Raw genomic sequence first — 20,361 nt, 5'->3', positions numbered from 1 at the left:
GTTTTCTTTTGACTTACCTGGCATTATTTGCTTCTGCATTGATTCTGATTTCCAGGGTCTGATTGACAGAGGTGTACAGTTGAGCTCTGTTGGCTGGGGTTGGAGGCAGGAACTTGGGCAGGTAGAGTCCCTCTGTGCAGGATGGCACCACAGGATCCACTGGAACAATAAAGAAAAGGTTGGTCTGTCCATTAGTCAATCTACCATTTTGGTCTGGACTACAATATCTTGGCAACTGTTGGATGGATTGCCATAAAATGTTGTTGGCCCCCAGAAGATGAATCCTAATAACTGGTTATAAAACAGCGCTTGAGAGAGAAGTTAAATCCTGACTCCTTTCTCACATTCCAAGAGCAGGCCAACCATGGCGTGAAGTGGGTGTGAATATTGGATTGTCAGATTCGGAAAACTACAGAAATTGTCAAAGCCCTCCTAATTCCGATATCGGCCAAAGTGTGGGTGTAGGGGAGGCATTTCCAAAGCTGTTTGGCCATCTTAAAAGCAGTTCTGTCAAAGCATACTGTCCCCTTAAGAGTCTATGGCTTCAACATTTAATGTCAGCGTGCTAACATGCTTATGTTTTGCTAGTATAATGTTTACCTTTTTTATCATCTTTCTTTAGCATTTCACAATGCTAACATTTGCTAATTAGCATTAAAAACAAAGTACAGCTGAGGCTGATGTAAACTAAAATATTGGACAAAATGAAATTTTGGCCTGATGATGAGGTTATATATAAATGTCTGTAGCAAAATTCTTGACAATCCATCCCATAGTTGTTGAGACATTTCACACCACAAATGTCAACCTCATGGTGGCGCTAGAAGAAAAGTCAAGGAATCACCAAAGTCATTAGGATTCATTTTCTGGAAACCACGAACATTTGTACAGTAAGTAGTTATTGAGATATTTCAGTCTGAACCAAAGAGGTGGACCTACCGACCAATAGACAAACATTGCCATCCATAGTGCCAACTAACATAGATATGCACTCCAAAACAAATGTTTTCACTCAGTCAAGATCAGCTATAAATCCAGGCTATCAGAACATCAAATCTTACCCCTTAATGCAAACTGGACAGGTATTTTGCTGATAGCATTGCTGGTAGTTTTCACCTCCTGTGAACCATTGGTTTGAATCAGGTTGATCGTCTCTCTGGGAAAGTCCTCCATCACCAGCTGCACGACGTACGCACCTTCATTACTGCTACTGGTGGGGCTGAATGACAGAGTACAAGACTGCAAAAGAATAAACCAGAATCAGAGAAAATTAGAGACAACCTCAAACCCACTAGTTCAGTTCATGTAATAAAATTAAGGCTATAAAGCTATTTTAACACCAGTCAAAATTATGATCATCTTTCGTTTTTTTACTTGTTTTCACAATTTGGAAAACTGGAACAATGTGGTCTCCACACAACAAGGCTGTTCACCATTGATATAATGGTGTTTTCATAAATTGTATTCTCACTTGAAAACCACGATAAATATGTGTTTTTTGGACTGACTTTACTTATTTGCGCCAAATATGTTGACTTGGATTATAATGGTGTCATCTTCAAGCGCTAGTGTCTGTTGCATCAGTATCTGCCCAGTTTGTTATAAAACATTAGATTTATTTACATAAGAGTTCATGTAGACAATGGCTACTCACTGATGAGAGGTTGAGAACAGATGGTGGTGTGCAGGGGTTACACTCTTGTAATGTGTTTGTATTTCCATATCTGCATCTAACGTCGTCTCCATCAGGGTCGAACGCCAAAAGGTTGAAATCTCTCCGACAGTTTGAAGGAACCCTGAGAGAATGAGAGAGAGAGAGACTGAGATGAGATTGAGGTTCTTTGGCATTGTGCATGTTAATCATTTTTCAGGCAGCCAACCTGTGCCAAAGTACATGTTGGACCTGTTTTGGAGAGATAAAGGTAAAGGTCAACTGTCAGTCTAGTGAATGACATTCTAATTGAATTCTACGGAACCTTAATTACTTTTTCTTAGATGTTTTCTCCAGGAAATTACCATGCACCTTTTTGAATTCAAGCTTGAACTTAAACACAAGTCAACAGATTTCCCCTTTAAAGGTGTTTGCCCATAAAGCTGTCATTTTTAATACCTTTTTCTGTGCATAACAAGTCTCCTCAGGGGTAAAATAAAAACCCTACAAAGTACACCCTAAGAAATAAACTATAGCAGGGAATGCTGGAGGTGACACTTGAGCTGCAGAATACATTACTACACATTTTTATACTGAGAAGTTGATATCTTTATAGATATATCTTTTTATATTGTAAATTTTCTGAGCAAATTAATTGATAAAATAACTGGACAGAAATGTTGTCGTTTTTTTTTAAATTAATGCAGATTATTTAATCAAAATGTGACCCAACAAAATTGTTTAAAGACATACAGTAATTAATAGTGAAAAACAGTGAGTAGGCTTACCTCGCAACAGGCAGGATGGTAGTCTGTGGTGATGTGTTGGCTTGGCCGGTGTCTGACCGTTTCCTCAGTTCCACCAGAGTCACAGCTCTCCAACTTACAATGTTATTTTTAGTATTATCTATCCAGTTGCCGCCTGCCAACCTTTGGTGGAATTTCATGGAAAAATCTGTTATTATTTTGCTGCACAGAACCTGCATCCATGTGCAAATAAATAATTGGCTTTCCAGGAGGCACCAGCACATCAACACTGACCTTTGGCATGAAAAAAAAAAAATCCAAACCACCTCCAAACTTTGGTGGAGGTGGCCTTCAGTGACAATTCGAAAATGACAATGTTTGGCCTGCCGTGAAATAACGGATGGATGGACTTTACCAATTAAAATTATTACAAAGTACACTCACACCAGCTGAAATGTAGTGTTGCTGGGAACCAGCCGAGTTGAGATTCCCTCTGTCTGACACCATGCACCGCTCTCCTCGTCGATGTTGCCCGTCACTAAGCTCTCACTTCCACAATTCCCGCTGGGGCACGTCCACGCTTCATTTGTGCAAGAATGGAAGTTCGACTTATAGCGAACTACCACCTGTAGTATTATAATGAAGAGATGTTATGGCATTAATGAAAACAGCCATGATACAAAAGGGATGTTAACTTGGGAAAAGATGATACTTTGAGGACATTTATCTGTGAACCTGCTGATATACAAAAGTATCTTAATAAAATTATCTATCTTGTTTTCTTGAGATAACAGGATAAGTATCACAAGATCTGGTTTCCAAACAGAGAAATCACATTGTTTTATGTGGGTGATTAAAAACAACAAGAACCTCAAGGAAAGATGTTTTCCAAAAGTCTGTGAATCATTTTTTGGGAAAAAAAAATCTAATTTGAATCCTTTATTGTACAGTTTATTTTTGAGTAATTATATAATTACCCAAATCCCGGAAATATTGTTTTTTCTGTTTTTATTCCTTAAAGGTCAGACTTATTTACAGGACACTGTCACAAGTTTATGTGCTGTCAAATTTCTTCTTATTGCATTTTCAAAAGGTGAACAACTTGGATTAGAAAGAAAATGTACGTACCGTGACAGATCCATCTGCGTGAGTGTTTTTTGGGTAGTAGGTCAGCACTGTCCCATAAAAATGACTGGCCTGGGAGCTGCAGGCCAGCAGCAGCAGCAGCAGAAGGTGCAACATAGTGAATATAATCACCACACTACAGAAAGATGATAAATGAATACCAACACTAACCCATGTACTTCCAAAGACAGCCTCTTTTCCCTCTCTCACTCCCTTTTTATTTGTCTGTGACCTACACGGAAGAATGATTAGATTAAAAGCAAACAACACACAAGGAAATGGTCTGGAATAAGGAAATGTCTCATGTCCTGGTTACAAGTTTATGATTAGAATTGACAAATATAAAGAGAAACATTAATGTAAACAGAAGATAGAAATCTACCATCTCAGCCACATTACCCCTGCTCTTTCGTCAATTATGAAGTATTGGTATGTTGTATTTCTACATCTGCTACAACTTTCTGTTCATTTTTATACTGCTGTTTTCTTTAATGTCCTCTTGTGAGTCTTGATAAGCTCACAACATCAACAGTTCAAAAAAAAAATCATCTCTCTGACGACTGGAATGTGAGTTTTTGTCTGACTGTGCCATTGGTGATTTGGGAGCTGTTGATGTTGAGAGTATATTAAAGGATATGGCTGACAGTTTTCTACACTGGAATACTACACTTCCCCAGGTTTGCTGTGCGTCAGTTAGTCTGTGATCATTTGACTATATTTGACTAGGCACATTTTAGTTTTTATGTGCTTCAGAAGCACGATTTACCACAAACTAATGAGAAAAACCACTTCATTGGTAGCTGGACTGACTCCAAAACTTGATCTGAAGCAATGAATGAAGGAGTACATACAGACAAATTTGTGTCTCAACAATGAACCATGTGACATCTGAAAACACTCACCACCTGGGTAGACACATGTCTGAAAACTATTACCATCAAAAGTCTGATAGGGTGGAGGGACCAGTTCTTAGTGTGCATTCAAAAGAAAAATGCCACTGTGTTTAAAAATGCAAGGGTTGATGTGACAAAATGTAAATCAATCAATCAGAAAATGCAGTGTCAGGAATCTGTCTACTATGAAAGCAGGATCTTATAGCTCTGGAAAGTTATCAAGGTGTCAGTAACTTATAATAATAATATCTTTATTTATATAGCACCTTTAAAAACAGAGTTTACAAAGTGCTTTGTGAGACAAGTCGACAATGTCAGTACAATGCAAAGCAAAGACACGACACATAAAGCAATAACAAGTCTGACATTAAGAAGACGGCAGTAGAAGACAAAGAAAAACAATAGAGAGATGATAAAAAGGTTAAAAGATGGTAGAAAGATGATCGAAAGACAACATTACATAAAAGCAAGTCTGTAGAAATGGGTTTTAAGAAGTGATTTAAAAGAGGTTACTGATTCTGCGAGCCTTATCTCCTCTTAACTTAACCTCTGCTTTCAATGATTTCAAGGCAAAAAAACAAACAAACAACATACATTTTTGACTTTTGACTGATAGGGTGTACATATATATATATATATATATATATATATATATAACAAATATATATATATACCTTGACTTTTTATTGTTGTGTTTATTACGGTACTCCTAGTTCTGTTTCCTTGTTTCCTGCACTGTTGTAACATGCAAATATTCTCTCTAGAATTTAATAAAGTCTTATCTTATCTAACAGACAGACAGACACACACACATACAGTGTCTCTCTCTCTTTTTTCCTATGCACTTACTCACCCCCCACCAAACACACACACTCTTTTCCCCACTATACAACATTTATATATTTAGCAGAAGTATTTATCTCTCATCACTAATGTGCAGTACATTTATTTGTATATTTACCATTTATGTGCAATATTGCACCTTCGCACCAACTAATGTGCAATATAATGTATATTTGTATATATTTTATCTCGTCTCTCTCTTATCTTCCTCTACTGTCTCGTTTTATTACATACTTTAAGATACTCGAAGAGGTCAAATTCCACTGCCGTCATTATTGCCAGCTGCTATGTTGCTGTGCATGTCAAGTCAAGTCAATTTTATTTATATAGCGCCAAATCACAACAGAAGTTATCTCAGGGCACTTTTCACATAGAGCAGGTCTAGACCGTACTCTATAATTTACAGAGACCCAACATTCCCTTCATGAGCAAACACTTGGCAACAGCAGCAAGGAAAAACTGCCCAGTCTCTCTCAAGAATCGGATGGGTAGAGAGAGAGAAAGAAGGAGGGGAAGAGGGGAGAGGGAGACAGAGAGAAGCACAGCAACAACAACAATATTAATAACAACAATAATAATAGTAGGAATATGACTAATAATAATAATAGCAGGCGTGGGACAATAAAACATCTTGACTCTCTTGAATCTTATCTTACAGTGTCTCAAATCTCAAATCTTAACTACCCACCTTTGTTTTTTAAAATTTTTATACAAACAAAGGTGGGTCGTTAAACATTTAAGACAACTTTACTGTGTCCTGCTCACCTCTGAAACTAAACCTGGAGGAAAACTGGGAGCTGCCTTGACTCACTGGTTGTAAAAGGTATTACAAACACCCAGCGAAGGACGCTTTGTATTAATATTTGAACGCGGCCCATCCCGACCGTCAAACAGCGCGATCAACCAACGTCTCTTTGAACCCGCCCACCTCCTCACCGAGGCCGCTCATTGGTCGAGCGCGCTGTCCATCACAGGTGTGACTCAGATCACAGTCATGTGACACATGTTTTTGTTGTTTCGCTTCCGCCTTCAGCCTTCTCGCCGTGTCATGTGGATGTCAAAAACCCTTAACTGACAGGCTCCGGGTGTTGAAATCTCCTGTACAGATCTTCCAGGAAATCTCCACCGGGGGTCCGAGGACTTCCCGCCGCTGCAGAGGCTTTTCCTGAGGGTGTTTGGAGCGATGGCGGACGGGGAACGGTCGCCGCTGCTGTCCGAGCAGCACGACGGGACCAACGGCTTCTCTCCCGGGGGCAGCTCGCATGGATATCCGTCAAAACCTCAAAGTATGTCGGCTGTTTAGTTTGCCACCTAAACAGCACGATACATACATATTTATATGTTTTATAACTGCAAGACAGAGCATTTATAGTTTGTATTTAGGCTCGAGAACTTGTAAACAAATGTCAGTTTGCAAGCTAACTTAGCTAGCTAGCAGTAAACAATGCAGTTAACAGACTCGTACAGGAGATTCAACCCCTGCTAATAAAGTTAATTAACGTCTGTAGGCTGTCACCAACCTTGCTAATATCATACTCTCGAATATTAACACACCCTAGTAAGTATTATTAAATTGATATGTAGTATATAAGATGGCTAAAGACAGAAGTGAAAGCCTTTCTGTTAGTTGACTGGGAGGTGGTTTACATTGTTGACAAGAGGTCAAAGCTCACCCAGGCTTTCTATTTGCTGTAATAAAGCTGTTATAATCTTCATATAGATTATTTATCCTGCAGCAGAGGTCGATTGATCAATAGTTGATCATCAGAAACTTAGCTGACAGCTATTTTTATACCCAACTAATAGTTTTTTTTTACTCTCTATTTTTATTGTTCTTATACGCAAATTAATAACAAACACGTGAGGGGAAAACCTCTATAAATCAAGTCAGAATTATGTATATGTCAAACAGATCTTTGTCAATTTACATTTAGGTACAGTGTTGCTTTCTCCCTTCAGTATAATGTCAAGTCCTCCCACTTTGTCTCCATTTGGTTTTCTTGCAGTGTCATAATGTGTGTCACTTCTTCCATTAAGTAGATTTCTTCAACCATCTGTATCCATTAATCCAGAGTTGGCAGGTCAGCTTTGCCCCATCTCCGCGTTGTAGCCTTTATACAAGCCACTATTAATATTTTAGCCAGATATTGATCATAGAACCACTTGTAAAATAACAAAAGTAAAGCAGAGAAACATCCATAGAAATATTGTATCTTACTATTCTTTTCATTGCTGTACATGCTGTTTACTAAATTAACTGTTTGAGTCATTTATGAAGTAAAAACCCCAAATATTCTCTGGATCTAGCCTCTTAAATGTGAGGATTTGCTGTATTTTTCTGTCTTTATATCAGTGTAAATTGAGTATCTTTTTGTTTCGGGCTGTCGGTCAAACAAACATTTGATCACATCAGCTCTGATTCTGGGAACATGTGATGAACACTTGATCTTAATCTCTACGGTATCTCTTCCTTCTAATTCTCCCCTTTATGTGTAGTTTCCTCTTAACTCTGAACTTAAATCGTCATTGTCACAATCGGCCTCTATCTCTCCTCCTGTCCTGTAGTACACTTGATAAAGTTTGGCCTTTGGGTGCGTCACTCGCCGATAACTGATACTGATTTGCAGACCAATGAATGACTCACTGCGAAAGGGGTGCGATAAGTTGTTAGCTTATGTTTGAAGAGGGAATTAATGGTGCAAATGATGTAATGGATCGTCCTGTGTGGTTACAGCAGGGAGGGTGGGGGTTATTTATATATATTTTTGGGAAATGTTTGTTTATACAAAAACTCAGGTGCTGTATTGACAGTAGTCCAGAAATGTCAAACAAAACTACCTAACAACAGAAAACATTGTCTCAGTATAATTGAACCATTTCCTCATGGTTGTTCCTCTCCAGGTTTGGCGCCGTTCCCCAGTGCGGTGGTGCCTGGTGAGCCTCCGCCCCCCTACTCACCACAGGGAAGCCCGGACAGCAGCAGCGCTCCGGTCATCAGCTGCAGGGTCTGTCAGAGCGCCATATCGGTGGAGGGCAAAACACATCAGCATGTGGTGAAATGTAGCATCTGCAACGAAGCTACGGTGAGTCATACAGACGCAGGTTCAGACACACAGTAGATGAGTCTCGTGTTATGCTTTCAGGATGTTCAACTGGTGGATTTGGCCTTTAATCCCGAAAAACAAGCATATTCTCGCTCACAGCTGACTGACATGGTTGCACAGTCATAAAATTTGTTACAGTATATTATTATATCACATCTCTTCACCCTGGAATGAAACAAGATGCAGCAATTAAGTTAAAAATGAAAAAGACACACTCTAATTTGAAAAACAATTTGTGTCTGACATGGATTTTCCACAAAAAAAAGTTAAATTATCGCGTTAAAATATATGATTATGTAAATATTGTTCACTTCAAAAGTTTAACCGCTGGACATAAGGCTTCAACTTTACACATCAGCCTTGTAGAAATTAAATACTGGACCACGATTGGCTACAGACTAGTTGTGATGTCACAAGTCATCCTGGTAAGTACAGGCCTTAAACTCAGGGTTTCGGAGAAGCAGAGAGAAACTTTCCCCCTTTTAGGCAGACAAATGTGACAACAGTGAAGCTTTGACAACCAACCAACCAAGAAAAACACATTTTTAGGGGGAATTTTTTTAGAAACATTTCCTTTCAGTTTTACTCAAGTTCTGGCGTTTTGTTCTGTTTTTGATTTTTAGACCATATCAGCACTTTAACTCCTACACGTCTGTGTCATGTTTTCGCTCTGAAATGATTAGTTTTGCATGTTTTTACGTTTGTAATTTCCGCTTATTATGTGCTGTGTCATGTTCTTTTTTGCTGCTTCAGCATTTTAGTTCCCCTACAGAAACATTTTCATGGGGGGGCGTCCTGGTGGTCTAAGACGCAAACCACATAACCGCAACAGCCACGAGATACGTTAACATTTTAGCATGTTGGAAATGTTTCAACAGGCTGCTGTTTTGAGTGCTCATCAACCAGACATCGGCATCTCGTCTTTCCAAGCTCTATCGATCGTCTCATCTGGGAAGATGTGCAGAATTTCTGCTTGGTGGCGTCACAGTTACTCAGAACCCCAAAGATCAGGAAAATCTATACACTGACAGTGAAAAATTTTGCGGCTTAGGTTTCTTATTCCTCTCTCTGGTTTGTGTCTTTGTTCTTTCTCTCTGCAGCCGATAAAGAACGCTCCCGTTGGAAAAAAGTACGTCCGCTGTCCTTGTAACTGTCTGCTGATCTGCAAAGTCACATCGCAGAGGATCGCCTGTCCGAGACCATACTGGTGAGACAGGAAAAAAACAGTGTGGGATTATTTTTCACCCATCTCAGTGTTGGCTTGTAGTCATACCATCTGTGCAGAAAAAAAAAACCCAGCAGTCATTCAGCAGTAGTCATGGATGAGATGCTGTTATTTTAGCTGCACCACACAGACACACAGGTTCTGCAGAAATCAAGTCATCACTGTTAGTCACACAGAGAAGTTTCATTTCATCATGACACCCTTTTTCTTTTGTGAACGCTGGATTGAAAGTGAAAAAGTTGTACGTGGAAAAACAGATCTGAAACAGCAGAGAGTGAGCAACACTCACCAATGTTTCCTCATCTCTTTTGGTATAAATGATGTTATAATGTTATTTAAGTTGTTGTTTCTACAGTTGAAAGTCAAACAGACTTTTGGGGCTGTCAGTGTTTTATCGAAAATACGTACATATACAGTCAAAGTCAAAGGTTTGGACACACTTCCTCATTAAAGTGAATGGGAAGGTGTGTCCGAACCTTTGACTGGTGCTGTATTTCCCCAAAGACAATGAGAAAAAAGTCAAAACAACCAGACAGAAAAAGCTCTGACATTTTTAACTGAGAAGTGTGACTGAGTAACATGATTTCTGCAAAAAAAAACTTGAACTAACTAAGGAAGTCAAACTTTGTCTAAACACAAGCAGCTACACAAGTCTGAAACTGACCAAATCCTAATAAATGAAGAATAATCAGAAACATTATGAATTTTACCAAACATGATGGCAGTTTTTGGTACTTGATGGTTTTAAGACTCAATTTCTCACACTTGATCACATATTCAAGTGTGAATAAACACCAGATGTTGTTGAAAATCATCACTTTTTTTTTTTTTTTTCTGCCAGTAAACGCATCATCAACCTGGGACCAGTTCACATCGGCAGGGACAGTCCTGAACCGCAGCATCAGCCCGTCGGCATCAGAGTCATCTGCGGACACTGTTCCAACACATTCCTGGTAGGACACACACACACACACACACACACACACACGAAAGCAGTCATGCATTAAAAAATGACAAAACAAATTTCACTTCTTTTATTATTTTATTTTTAATTTACCGCAGTTGCTGCATAACGTAATTATTTGCTGCATTTAATAAGATTCAGACCCATAACTGACACACACACACAGACCTTTCACTTCCTCTTTCTCTCCCAGTGGACAGAGTTTTCAGACCGGACCTTGGCGAGATGTCCACACTGCCGAAAAGTGTAAGTACTTCTCTGTATCTGTGTGTGTGTGTGTGTGTGTGTGTGTGTGTGTGTGTGTGTGAGAGTGCTGCTTGTTTTGAACACTACGGATGTTCTTTTTAAACTCATTTCTCCGTCTGTGATTTCCAGCTCTTCTGTCGGCCGACGGTACCCCAGGAGGAGGAGCCTGCTGTGCTTCCTGCTCTTCGTAGTGCTCGCCGCCTCCACTGCAGGACTTGTGGTATGTGTTTATGTGTGTGTGTGTGGAGAGTAACTATGGTTTTGTGATGACTCAGAAGTTGGTAGAGCAAATTTAGTATCAATCTAGTTTTAGTATTTCAAGCTAATCTTCTGTAAAACCCAGAATAAGATGTAAAATGATGAAGGCATAAATATCAAAATCATTCATGTGTGGCCAGCAAATCTTGTTTTGCTTTTTGTTTTTTTTAAAAATTAATTTAACCTTTATTTACCCCTAGAAAGAGCACTTTGAGGAACAAGAGCCTGTTGCAAGTTTTTAGCAACCAAGTATTGTGACAAAATAATGTCAACTCAATGCTTTTCTGAGCTCAGGGTATCTGTAGGTCAGCATTTAATTCAATTTCCTCCAAAAAAAATAAAAAAAAGCAGACTTGCCAACCTGTAGGCATCTAACAGCAAGAGGCAGCAGTGTGTAGCCTGACGAAAAGCAATAGAAGAAGAGTTTGACTGATCATAGAGCCGGATTCATTTCTCCAGCCTTCATCATGGATGTATAAACTGGTCACAGGAAGACAGCGGGCTTTGAAGCAAATTTGACAACCAAACCATATAATTACAATGTCATGTGATGCACACTGGCCCAAAAAGACTTTTTCCCATAGATTTACATTGTGAAAGAGACGTCTGTAAATCAGCAGATACATTTTTTTGAGCGTCACAACCCCCATGAAATGACTTGTCTCACTATCAGAATTTGATCCATTCAGTCCGATTACATTTCAAAAGCCTAAAAGAGCCGCATGATTGAATTGTTTTATCCAATTCAAGTTAGCCGGAGGGCTAAACCAGAAGTAGCTGACTCATCCAGCAAAAGTCACTACTGCGCTTGCTCTATGGGCCGCACAGATGCAGAAGCAATTCGGAAGAAGTTGAACTTTCTTGGCTTTATGCGCCACTGAGCAACTTTCATAGGAATGAACAGGGCGTCACCGCCGACGCTGTATCCAGTTCTCTTTATCCATCCATGCCTTCAGCCAAATATTAAGTGGGGATGATCATAATTGACAAATGCGTGTGTGTGCGGGTCTGTCATAAGCTACTTTTGGGGCCAAATTTCTGACTTCAAACCATTTAATTGGGGACGGCTAGTCCAACTGGGGACAAAAGTCAATTGTTCCCAATTGGTAAAAGGTTAATTTTTGGGTCGGTGGTCATGGTTAGGGTTAGGGTAAGTCTCCAGGAAATTAATGTAAGTCTATGTAATGTCCCCAAAAGTGACCTATGATGTGTGTGTGTGTGTGTTGGGACTGTAGTCTATAACTTTGCCTACTCCAGGAAAATTTCAAGGAAACACCCCCTCACTGCAAAAAAGTACAATATGTAAGGAGGGATGTGATGACCCTTACAGTTTCAACAGCCATGTTCATATTCAGCCTGTATTGTCATTAGGTCATCACACCATTAAATAATAGCCTTCCTATAATGAGAACAGTTTGTATTAAACAGCTCTAAAATATTTATTTCATTGTTGCCACAAAATAGTCTGTTGAGGCTGGTTTGGGTTTTACAGCTACATTGTCATCATCTGTTCAAATTAGCTGAAAATCATGTTTTCAAAAATCAAATTGGCTTAAAGTTTGATCATTGTGGAGGTTGTAAACAATAGAAACTATATAAATGCAGCAGTAGTGGCAGGTTAGTGTGTAGCCTGAGTGAAATAGTGTTCCTTGGTAAGCTGTGTGAAGTGGCATCTGCAGATATTTTTGTAAACAATCTGATATCGGTATCAAGAATTTTCATATCACTGTATCTCTTAAATTTTTGTCCGTTTGACTGCTGCATGTATGCAAATGATGTACGCATGTTTGCAAATTATGTACCATTATTTATTGTGCGAACAGCAGTGATTTGCATCTGATGAATCTAAGTCAGGGAAGTGGAACTCAAAAAAATTCGTCCAGGGTTGCCAGGTCTGAAATGCCATTAGGAGATATTTAAAAGGCTTACATAACTAGAAATTATTGTTTATACAGCTTGGAAGTATTGAAAATATGACATAAATGTCTATAAATTCATGTAGTTAATTAATAATTGTTATTGTCCCCTTCTGGTTCCATACTTTGACTAGTATGACAGTGAAAAATGTATTAAATTACTTTCTATGTGGTATTAAAAATGTCTTAAAAACTTAATTAGCGAATGGAATTGGCTCAGGTGTTAAATATGGAACTTGGTCATTTAATAACAAATATTCAATGTTAAGAAGTGGTTTAGTCATTAATGAACTTCCATACACAATTTTACAAAGAATTAGCGCAAAATCTGGTACAAAAATTACATTTTTCATAAACTGGCAGGAACTATTTTCACTGTCACTGGTTGTGGGTGATGTAAGACTACGCAAAGCATGAATATATTTATGTAATAGTAAAAAAAAAAAGACCATCTGAAATATTGATAGCGGTGTTTCATTAAACTATTAATCTGCAGCAGTGCTTCCCAACCTTTTTTGCATGTGACCTTTGAATACAAAGCAGTGTCTACTTAAGCAAGCGCAACTGACGAGAGGTTTTCATTTCTCAGACTGTTTCATTTGAATCATTTTTTAAATGCTTTGGAAATTGTAGTTTAACAAAAAAAGAGGAAAGAAAAGAAGAAAAAAATTCAGAAAATAGGCATGATTTTATGTAACGGACTTTGTCTACTACCCAGGAAATTATCTCATGACCGCGTAGATTCATGTTGAACCTCTGATCTACTGATTATAAACACTATAAAACATTTTAGTACTTATCAGCATGATTTTCTGTTCCTTCAATGTGTTCAAAGTCTTATAAACTCCTGTATGTGTGTGTGTCTTTTGTCAGTATGGTACTTTGCAGCGCGCCAGAGAATCTAAAGGGATCTACGTGTCATGGGCTCTGCTGATCCTGCTCGCTCTGTTCACCATGGCGAGAACCATCTACTGGAGGTGTCTGAAAATTAGCGACCCGATATCCAACATCACGTAGAGGGACAACAAGAGAAAGAGAAGGGAAGGAAGGAAGGAAGGAAGGTTAGAAAGTTGGTTGATATGTAGAGAAGGAGGGTAAACAGTGGTTGGTATAAACTGTGGTCACCTGAAAGAAGAAAAGTTGTATTTAAGATATTAAAAATTAACTCAGCATTTAAATCGGATTTAATGAGCTGCCAGTGGTGGAAAGAAAAGTGCTCATTGTCCTAGTTGATTACAAGGACTCTATTTACCATCACAAATTGGGGATTGTTGTTACAAGTGTGCAAAGAGGTTGATCTGATGTGTTCACAACGATATTATATTCATTGTTAAATGTCGACAGAAATACAGGAAGGTTTTTGTTAGTCTTTAAGTTATATAATCAAACCAAAATAGAGGGAAAAAAACAATAATAAATTGTAATCAAACTAAACAAATTGGAAGAAAGAGACAGGATGAGTTTATTTTTGTTATTTTTTAATTAAGATTCATTCCAACCTTTGACCTAACTCGATGTTCTTGTGTGTCTTCGCTCTCTGTGAAAATTTTCTGGGTCCAGTTGAAGAGTTTTGTTCCAAACCAAACGAACCCGCCACTGAATCCCAAATTACCTTTTTTTTTCTTTATGTCGGCATTAGTATTTAAATTTCAGCTGAAAAGTGCTGGATGATAAATTTGGATTGAACCGTTTATTCTGGGATCACCCAGACAAAATCAAACGGCCAGTAGTAGTTAACCAGTGTTTAACTACATTTCTTTTTTTTTCATCTTGCAGAACAATGATCAAACCGGTGAATGAGTGAATAAATCTTCCATTCATTCACCATTTTAACTTCTTTTCAATGACCAAGCACTAAAAATATCTCATGAACTTAAAATAAGCCAAATTGCACATATCATTTCATGTAAATACAATTTACACGTAGAACTACATATGCTTGATGTTTCGGGGACATTTAAGGCGCTCTGTGGAGTTTTTTTTACAATGGAGCAGTTTTGTTTATCTAATGCACGGGGATGCACATGCATGCAGGTGAGGCAATACACAGTCCTGCCGATGTTTACACATTATTCCACTGATCTACAGGTGGTGGCAACGCACCAAGAAATGGCGGCAATGTGCCAACAAAGACCTGGAAGAAGCTACAAGCTACTAGTATACAAGGATGTAAACAATGCAGGTTTTAAAAAATACTGAAAAAATCGGCTTTGCAAATGTTTTACATGGAAGGAAATACACTGAACACGAAGAATACACAATGCGTTTTGGTGAGAAACATTCACTGTAAACAACTTTTTGTTCCTTTTACGAGAAAACTCCACAGTGCGCCTTTTTAAAGGGAAAATGGGAAAAAAAACTAGCTTTCACTGATTTAAATTGTGACAGATTATTGCAGTTAAAGTAATTTTATTTTGTTTTATTTTAATGATCATGATGTTAATTATCAACATTCAAACATGATGTAAATGATACTTGATTAACACAGGAAGGCTTTCCTTGATAAGAGTTTATCTGTGATAAAACACGCTAATTAGACCAGATAATATTTAAAAAAAAACAGCTTTTAATAAGTATAAAGAAAATAAGCAAAACTAGTGGAAACTGGTATAGAATTTGATGAGTTAGTCTATAATGGATGTACAATGGGAAACTTGTAAATCAATAAGCAGGCATTAACAGTAAGTGGCATCATTTTTTGTTCAGTTCTTAGAAGTCAGTCTAGTAGCATGTCAGCATTCACATCATCTCACACAGGGATTATGGAGCATTTAATTTGATTTACTTATGTTTTGTTTCAACAGCTGTTCAATGAAAATGATTTGTGTCACAGAAACTAAAACATATTCTGATACTTTAAGAATCTGGGTTGATAAAGGGATAACTTTTCCACCTAAAAAGGACAGAAATAAGTGAAAATATTACAACATGTAAGATTTCAGAAGAAAAATGCTTTGTAATCAAAATCTAAAAGTGTTGTTTTCCTGTTTGAGTCACTCTTTAACATGAAATGACACACAGGGAATGATTGATTGATTTCAAATAATAATCCATGCAGTATATTACTTGAAACTAAATTCAGCTAAACTAATAAATGGAGTGTCTCCTTCTCTGTTTAAGTGTAAATATATTCTGTGGATGTTTTGGATTATACAGATTTATCAGAGCTGTTGCTTCCCCCTTGTGGCTGATTAATGTAAGTATCCGCTGACTGTGAAACATGTTGCACTACACTGTACTGATGTACTACTACTGTATGTTTCTGTCACAGTTATTCAGGTGAGTGGATTGTTGTTGTTTTTTTGTACATTGTGAAACAAAGTAATACTTTTAACAAGGTCCTCTTGGCTTCAGTGTGTCTTATTTTAAACTATTAATCATGTGTGTAACGGGTTTAGATGATTTTTGTTGTAGAATTTGTGTTTAGGATAAACCTAACTGCTGAAAAAATATATAACAACCTGTAATTGTAGAGGATAAACCTAACTGCTGTAAAAATACTATTATTATTATTATTATTATATAATACTATTATTTATGTTTATAGAACCTCAATAATAAATAGTTAATTTTCTTATTTTATACTATTAATCATGTGTGACAGGTGTAGATTTTTTTTTTTGTAGATTTAGTGTTTCAGATAAACCTAATAACCGTAAAAATACATAAGAAACAGTAATTGTGGAAGATAATTTGAACATTTTTTAGATTATAAAGAGTATATCTTATTATTTATTTTAATAGAACCTCAGTAATAAATACTGAATTTTCTTATTTTATACTATTAATCATGCGTGACAGGTGTAGATGATTTTTTTGTAGATCTAGTGTTTCGGATACCGCTAATAACAGTAAAAATACATAAGAAATAGTAATTGTGGAGGATAATTTGAACATTTTTTAGATTATAAAGAGTATATCTTATTATTTATTTTAATAGAACCTCAGTAATAAATACTGAATTTTCTTATTTTATACTATTAATCATGCGTGACAGGTGTAGATGATTTTTTTGTAGATCTAGTGTTTCGGATAGCGCTAATAACAGTAAAAATACATAAGAAATAGTAATTGTGGAGGATAATTCCAACATTTTTTAGATTATAAAGAGTATATCCTATTTTTTATTTTAATAGGACCTCAGTAATAAATAGTGAATTGACCTTTCAATATTTTATCATTTAAGTCTAATGTTTCACAACTCACCAAAGATTACCAACAGTTATGTCCTTTAAATAAGTTACATGTTAATTATAAGCAAATCATTGATTACTTCAGTTAATATGTTCTCATTTTTAGATTAAATGCGGAAGTATATTTAAAAATTCATGACTGAAACTATTTGTGTTTATATGGTTCTTTAAAACCACTTCTATAAATCTGTCATTGTGGAATTAGACGCACGTGCGCAAGCCTCATATCCACTCCTACAATTAGCCATAAACAGAGCCGTTTTCATACTAATACACTTCCTGCTCCACCAGTATTAACACCTGTTATGGAAACAAATGGGGAAGAAACTAAGGAGGTTCCCCCAACAGCGCCAGAACAGTTGTCATTGCGCACGGCTACGCAGCTGTTTATAGCGTCCATATCATTAAATCATTATATAGGCCTGTTATTAAACGTCAGAAATGTCATCAGTGCTCAGTTTGTAGCGCCCATATTGAAACAGTTCAGGGTGTGTCACAATAAAGGATATTATCAGCGTAATAAAATTATGAAACAGATTCTACAAAAGTAATTAATCACTATTACGCTAAGTGTATAAGTGTGCCTATGACATTTTTACAGATCTATGTGTAAATGTATAAAAATCACACATCAGGGCAGTTGATTATCAACCTAAACTAATAGAGAAGTAACAGGTGCGCTGCTGGTTTCCCTCGAACCACCAGTGCTCATGGAAGGAAATAATATGAAAGGAGCAGAATTATGACCAAAAAATGGCATAAAAAATCCAGGTCCGGACACTCAAGGTAGGTTAGAAAAATAAAATTCTTTACACCCTGAAGAAGGCACAAGCCGACACGTGTTGGTGTGTTTTTTAATGCCTCTAGTCCACTGAAATAAAGGCCTTTTATTTCTCTAACCTACCTTGAATGCCTGGACCTGGATTTTTTATGCCATTTTTTTGGTCATAATTCTTCCGCTCTTCTTCAGTGTTTCATTATATTTAGATTCTCATTTTTCCACCTTCGCTTCATCATATACACATCGTTTACACATCTGAAGTTTCAGACATTCAATCTCAGAGTCACTTCAGTGTAAAAATATATGTAAATTTTCCTCCTTCACAGAATTTACAACATACTGGCATAAAAGTCGGATGCAGTTAGCTCAAACCTGTGTAAAACAATAGATATAGAACATATCTATGGTTTAAATGTCACATATAAACACAGGCAATACATTTTCATGTACTTGTCACAGAGTACCACATGAGGTCACTATTCAACCAGACAGTGAGGGAATTAGACACTGGTGTCAACCTTTTTGCTGTTGCATCTTATGGTTTATAGTCATATATCCATTCATGGCATATGTGTCTTTTCCACATTAGGCTCTATTTTACTGGGCAAACACACTTTTACCCAGTTTTTTTTGGATTTTTACCCAGGCACTAGTATCTAATTTTTGCGTCTGCACCTGTTTGGTAATTTTCTGGCACCGAATGAACAAATACTTTTTTGCTTTAAAACCTCCTCAGACCACCTGTTATCGCACGTTAATTTTAATGGCTTCAGTTGTCAGAAGCAACTGAACCAACAAAAAACGCACACAGACCAAATACATTTCATTTATATGAAGTTTGGCCTCTGTTTGGTTGCTACTATCAAAATACAATTTATTTAATCCATTGTTAAATTATTATTTCTTCTCTTATTGAAATAGAGATACTGTAAGGTAAGAACAGGAGCCAAAAATATGAAAATGTTTTACACTTTCAAAAAATAGATAAATGTCTTAATGCGACTACAGAAGAGTCTTACCAATAATATCATCCACGTGTCAAGGAGCGTAACTAAGTGATCCTAAACCTTGTAGGAACCTCAATACTGATGTTCTGTTGTGATTAGTGAACTGTATTGAAGAGAAGATGACAGCACACTGTTATTCCAGTTATTTGATTGTACAGCTGATGTTTCAACCACGCTTGTATGATTTAAAATGGTCACAATACAGTTTGATTAATAACAGATGTATTCTAGGGAAATAACGCTGGTAAAACTCGGTAGTAAGTGAAGGATTGTGACCCTTTTTTTTTTTTAGTACAACTTATATCCCCGTCTCTCTCTCTCTCTCTCTCTTTCGTCTCTCTCTCTCTTCCTCCAGCTGCTGGCTCAGTGGGACGAGCGTAGAGCAGAGCAGCGTTCCTCCTGATTCGCTTTTCAGTCTCTCGCAGCTCAAATCCCTCTGAGCCACTAATGGCTTAAGCCCTCAGAAATCCAAAATGCTTGAGGTCTGGAATACCTGAAATTTTGGAATATACAAATATTGGTGGACTTTTGGGGAGCTAAGAAGATTTATTGACCCTTTTTTTGCATTGGTTTATTTGTTTTTTTAACTTTTTATCCAGTATTAAAGGTGGTTGGTGATGATCTTTGCAAGCACCCTGTGAAAGCGGATAAGTTGCCTTAATATTGTGGAACTATGTGAGGATTTGTAAGCTGCGTTCAGGAATTCTTTCTTCTGGATTAAACTTTTTATAAAGAAATTGAACAATTTTTTTTTGTATATATGGAAATAATTCAAACTAAATAGAAAGAGAAAGGTTCTCTTTTTCATGTTTTTGGGATTTAACCTCATATCTGGAAGTGTGCTTCTCGCCCAAAAATCTGCATCAAAAGGCGGCCTTTGTGAACGTGTATGCATATGTGTGGTTAGAGAAAAAGAAGCATATTAGAAGCGTTACGGAAGTGTTTACTTTGTGAGTGTGTGTTTGGGCACATATATGTGTATGTGTGTGTTTGGCCATGCTGGAAGGAAAGAAGGCCAGCGGTTCCCAGCAGCAGAGCTCAGCGGATGTCGGTCACCAAAAGGCGTCAAAGATCAACAACCATAACTCGACCACTGGCAAAACTACCAACCAGAACTTGCACAGCAGCAACACCATCGACCCTGCACGCCGGTGAGAACAGATATGTTTTTTTTTCTGTGTAAAAGAGAGCAATACCAAGTTTGTGCAAAATTTGTCACTTTGTTTTACATATGTCTTCACTCACATTCAAGTCCAGCAGGAGATGTATGACAATTATTGTAAGTAAAGAAAAAAACAGAACTGCTGTAGAAAAAGTTCAGGATTTAGAAAGCTAGATTTTATCTTAACCTAGCTTGTATCTCATCACCTTGCTTTCGCAGATTTTGTGGAACAATTCAAAAAGGTAGC

General features: G+C 37.3%; 2 protein-coding genes and 1 long non-coding RNA gene across 3 annotated transcripts in view; 2 read left to right on the top strand and 1 right to left on the bottom strand.

Annotated features, from left to right (window-relative positions):
* Positions 1-1,717: 1,717 nt before the first annotated feature.
* LOC121889987 lies at positions 1,718-3,577 on the bottom strand. Its single transcript, XR_006093674.1, has 4 exons — positions 3,526-3,577; positions 2,842-3,023; positions 2,440-2,580; positions 1,718-1,796 (listed from the first exon to the last, which is right to left on the bottom strand). It is a non-coding gene; the product is annotated as an uncharacterized LOC121889987 (long non-coding RNA).
* A 2,666-nt stretch (positions 3,578-6,243) lies between these two features.
* On the top strand, positions 6,244-16,310 carry LOC121890106 (type I phosphatidylinositol 4,5-bisphosphate 4-phosphatase-A-like). The gene is made up of 7 exons (XM_042402377.1): positions 6,244-6,544; positions 8,160-8,341; positions 9,463-9,569; positions 10,429-10,540; positions 10,745-10,797; positions 10,927-11,017; positions 13,845-16,310. The coding sequence occupies exons 1-7, from the start codon at positions 6,442-6,444 to the stop codon at positions 13,986-13,988; spliced, it is 792 nt and encodes a 263-aa protein (XP_042258311.1). The 5' UTR covers positions 6,244-6,441; the 3' UTR covers positions 13,989-16,310.
* Positions 16,311-19,933: 3,623 nt separating this feature from the next.
* LOC121889973 overlaps positions 19,934-20,361 on the top strand; it is a 48,848-nt gene continuing 48,420 nt past the window's right edge. The window contains exon 1 of the mRNA XM_042402221.1: positions 19,934-20,103. Within this exon, the coding sequence (XP_042258155.1) occupies positions 19,949-20,103 (155 nt within the window). The 5' untranslated portion in view covers positions 19,934-19,948. The remainder of the gene's footprint in view (positions 20,104-20,361) is intronic.

This window comes from Thunnus maccoyii, chromosome 22 (assembly GCF_910596095.1).
Source record: "Thunnus maccoyii chromosome 22, fThuMac1.1, whole genome shotgun sequence".
NCBI classification, from domain to species: Eukaryota; Metazoa; Chordata; class Actinopteri; order Scombriformes; family Scombridae; genus Thunnus; species Thunnus maccoyii.
Note: the sequence above shows the minus strand (reverse complement) of the source record. Positions and strands in the feature narration are given on the sequence as shown.

What these genes read in the sequence shown, in the direction of transcription:
- LOC121890106 (XM_042402377.1), top strand. Translation starts at nt 6,442, where the DNA reads ATGGCGGACGGGGAACGGTCGCCGCTGCTGTCCGAGCAGCACGACGGG. An exon ending in ATATCCGTCAAAACCTCAAA is followed by an intron (nt 6,545 to 8,159) that starts GTATGTCGGCTG and finishes GTTCCTCTCCAG; the next exon opens with GTTTGGCGCCGTTCCCCAGT. An exon ending in GCATCTGCAACGAAGCTACG is followed by an intron (nt 8,342 to 9,462) that starts GTGAGTCATACA and finishes TTCTCTCTGCAG; the next exon opens with CCGATAAAGAACGCTCCCGT.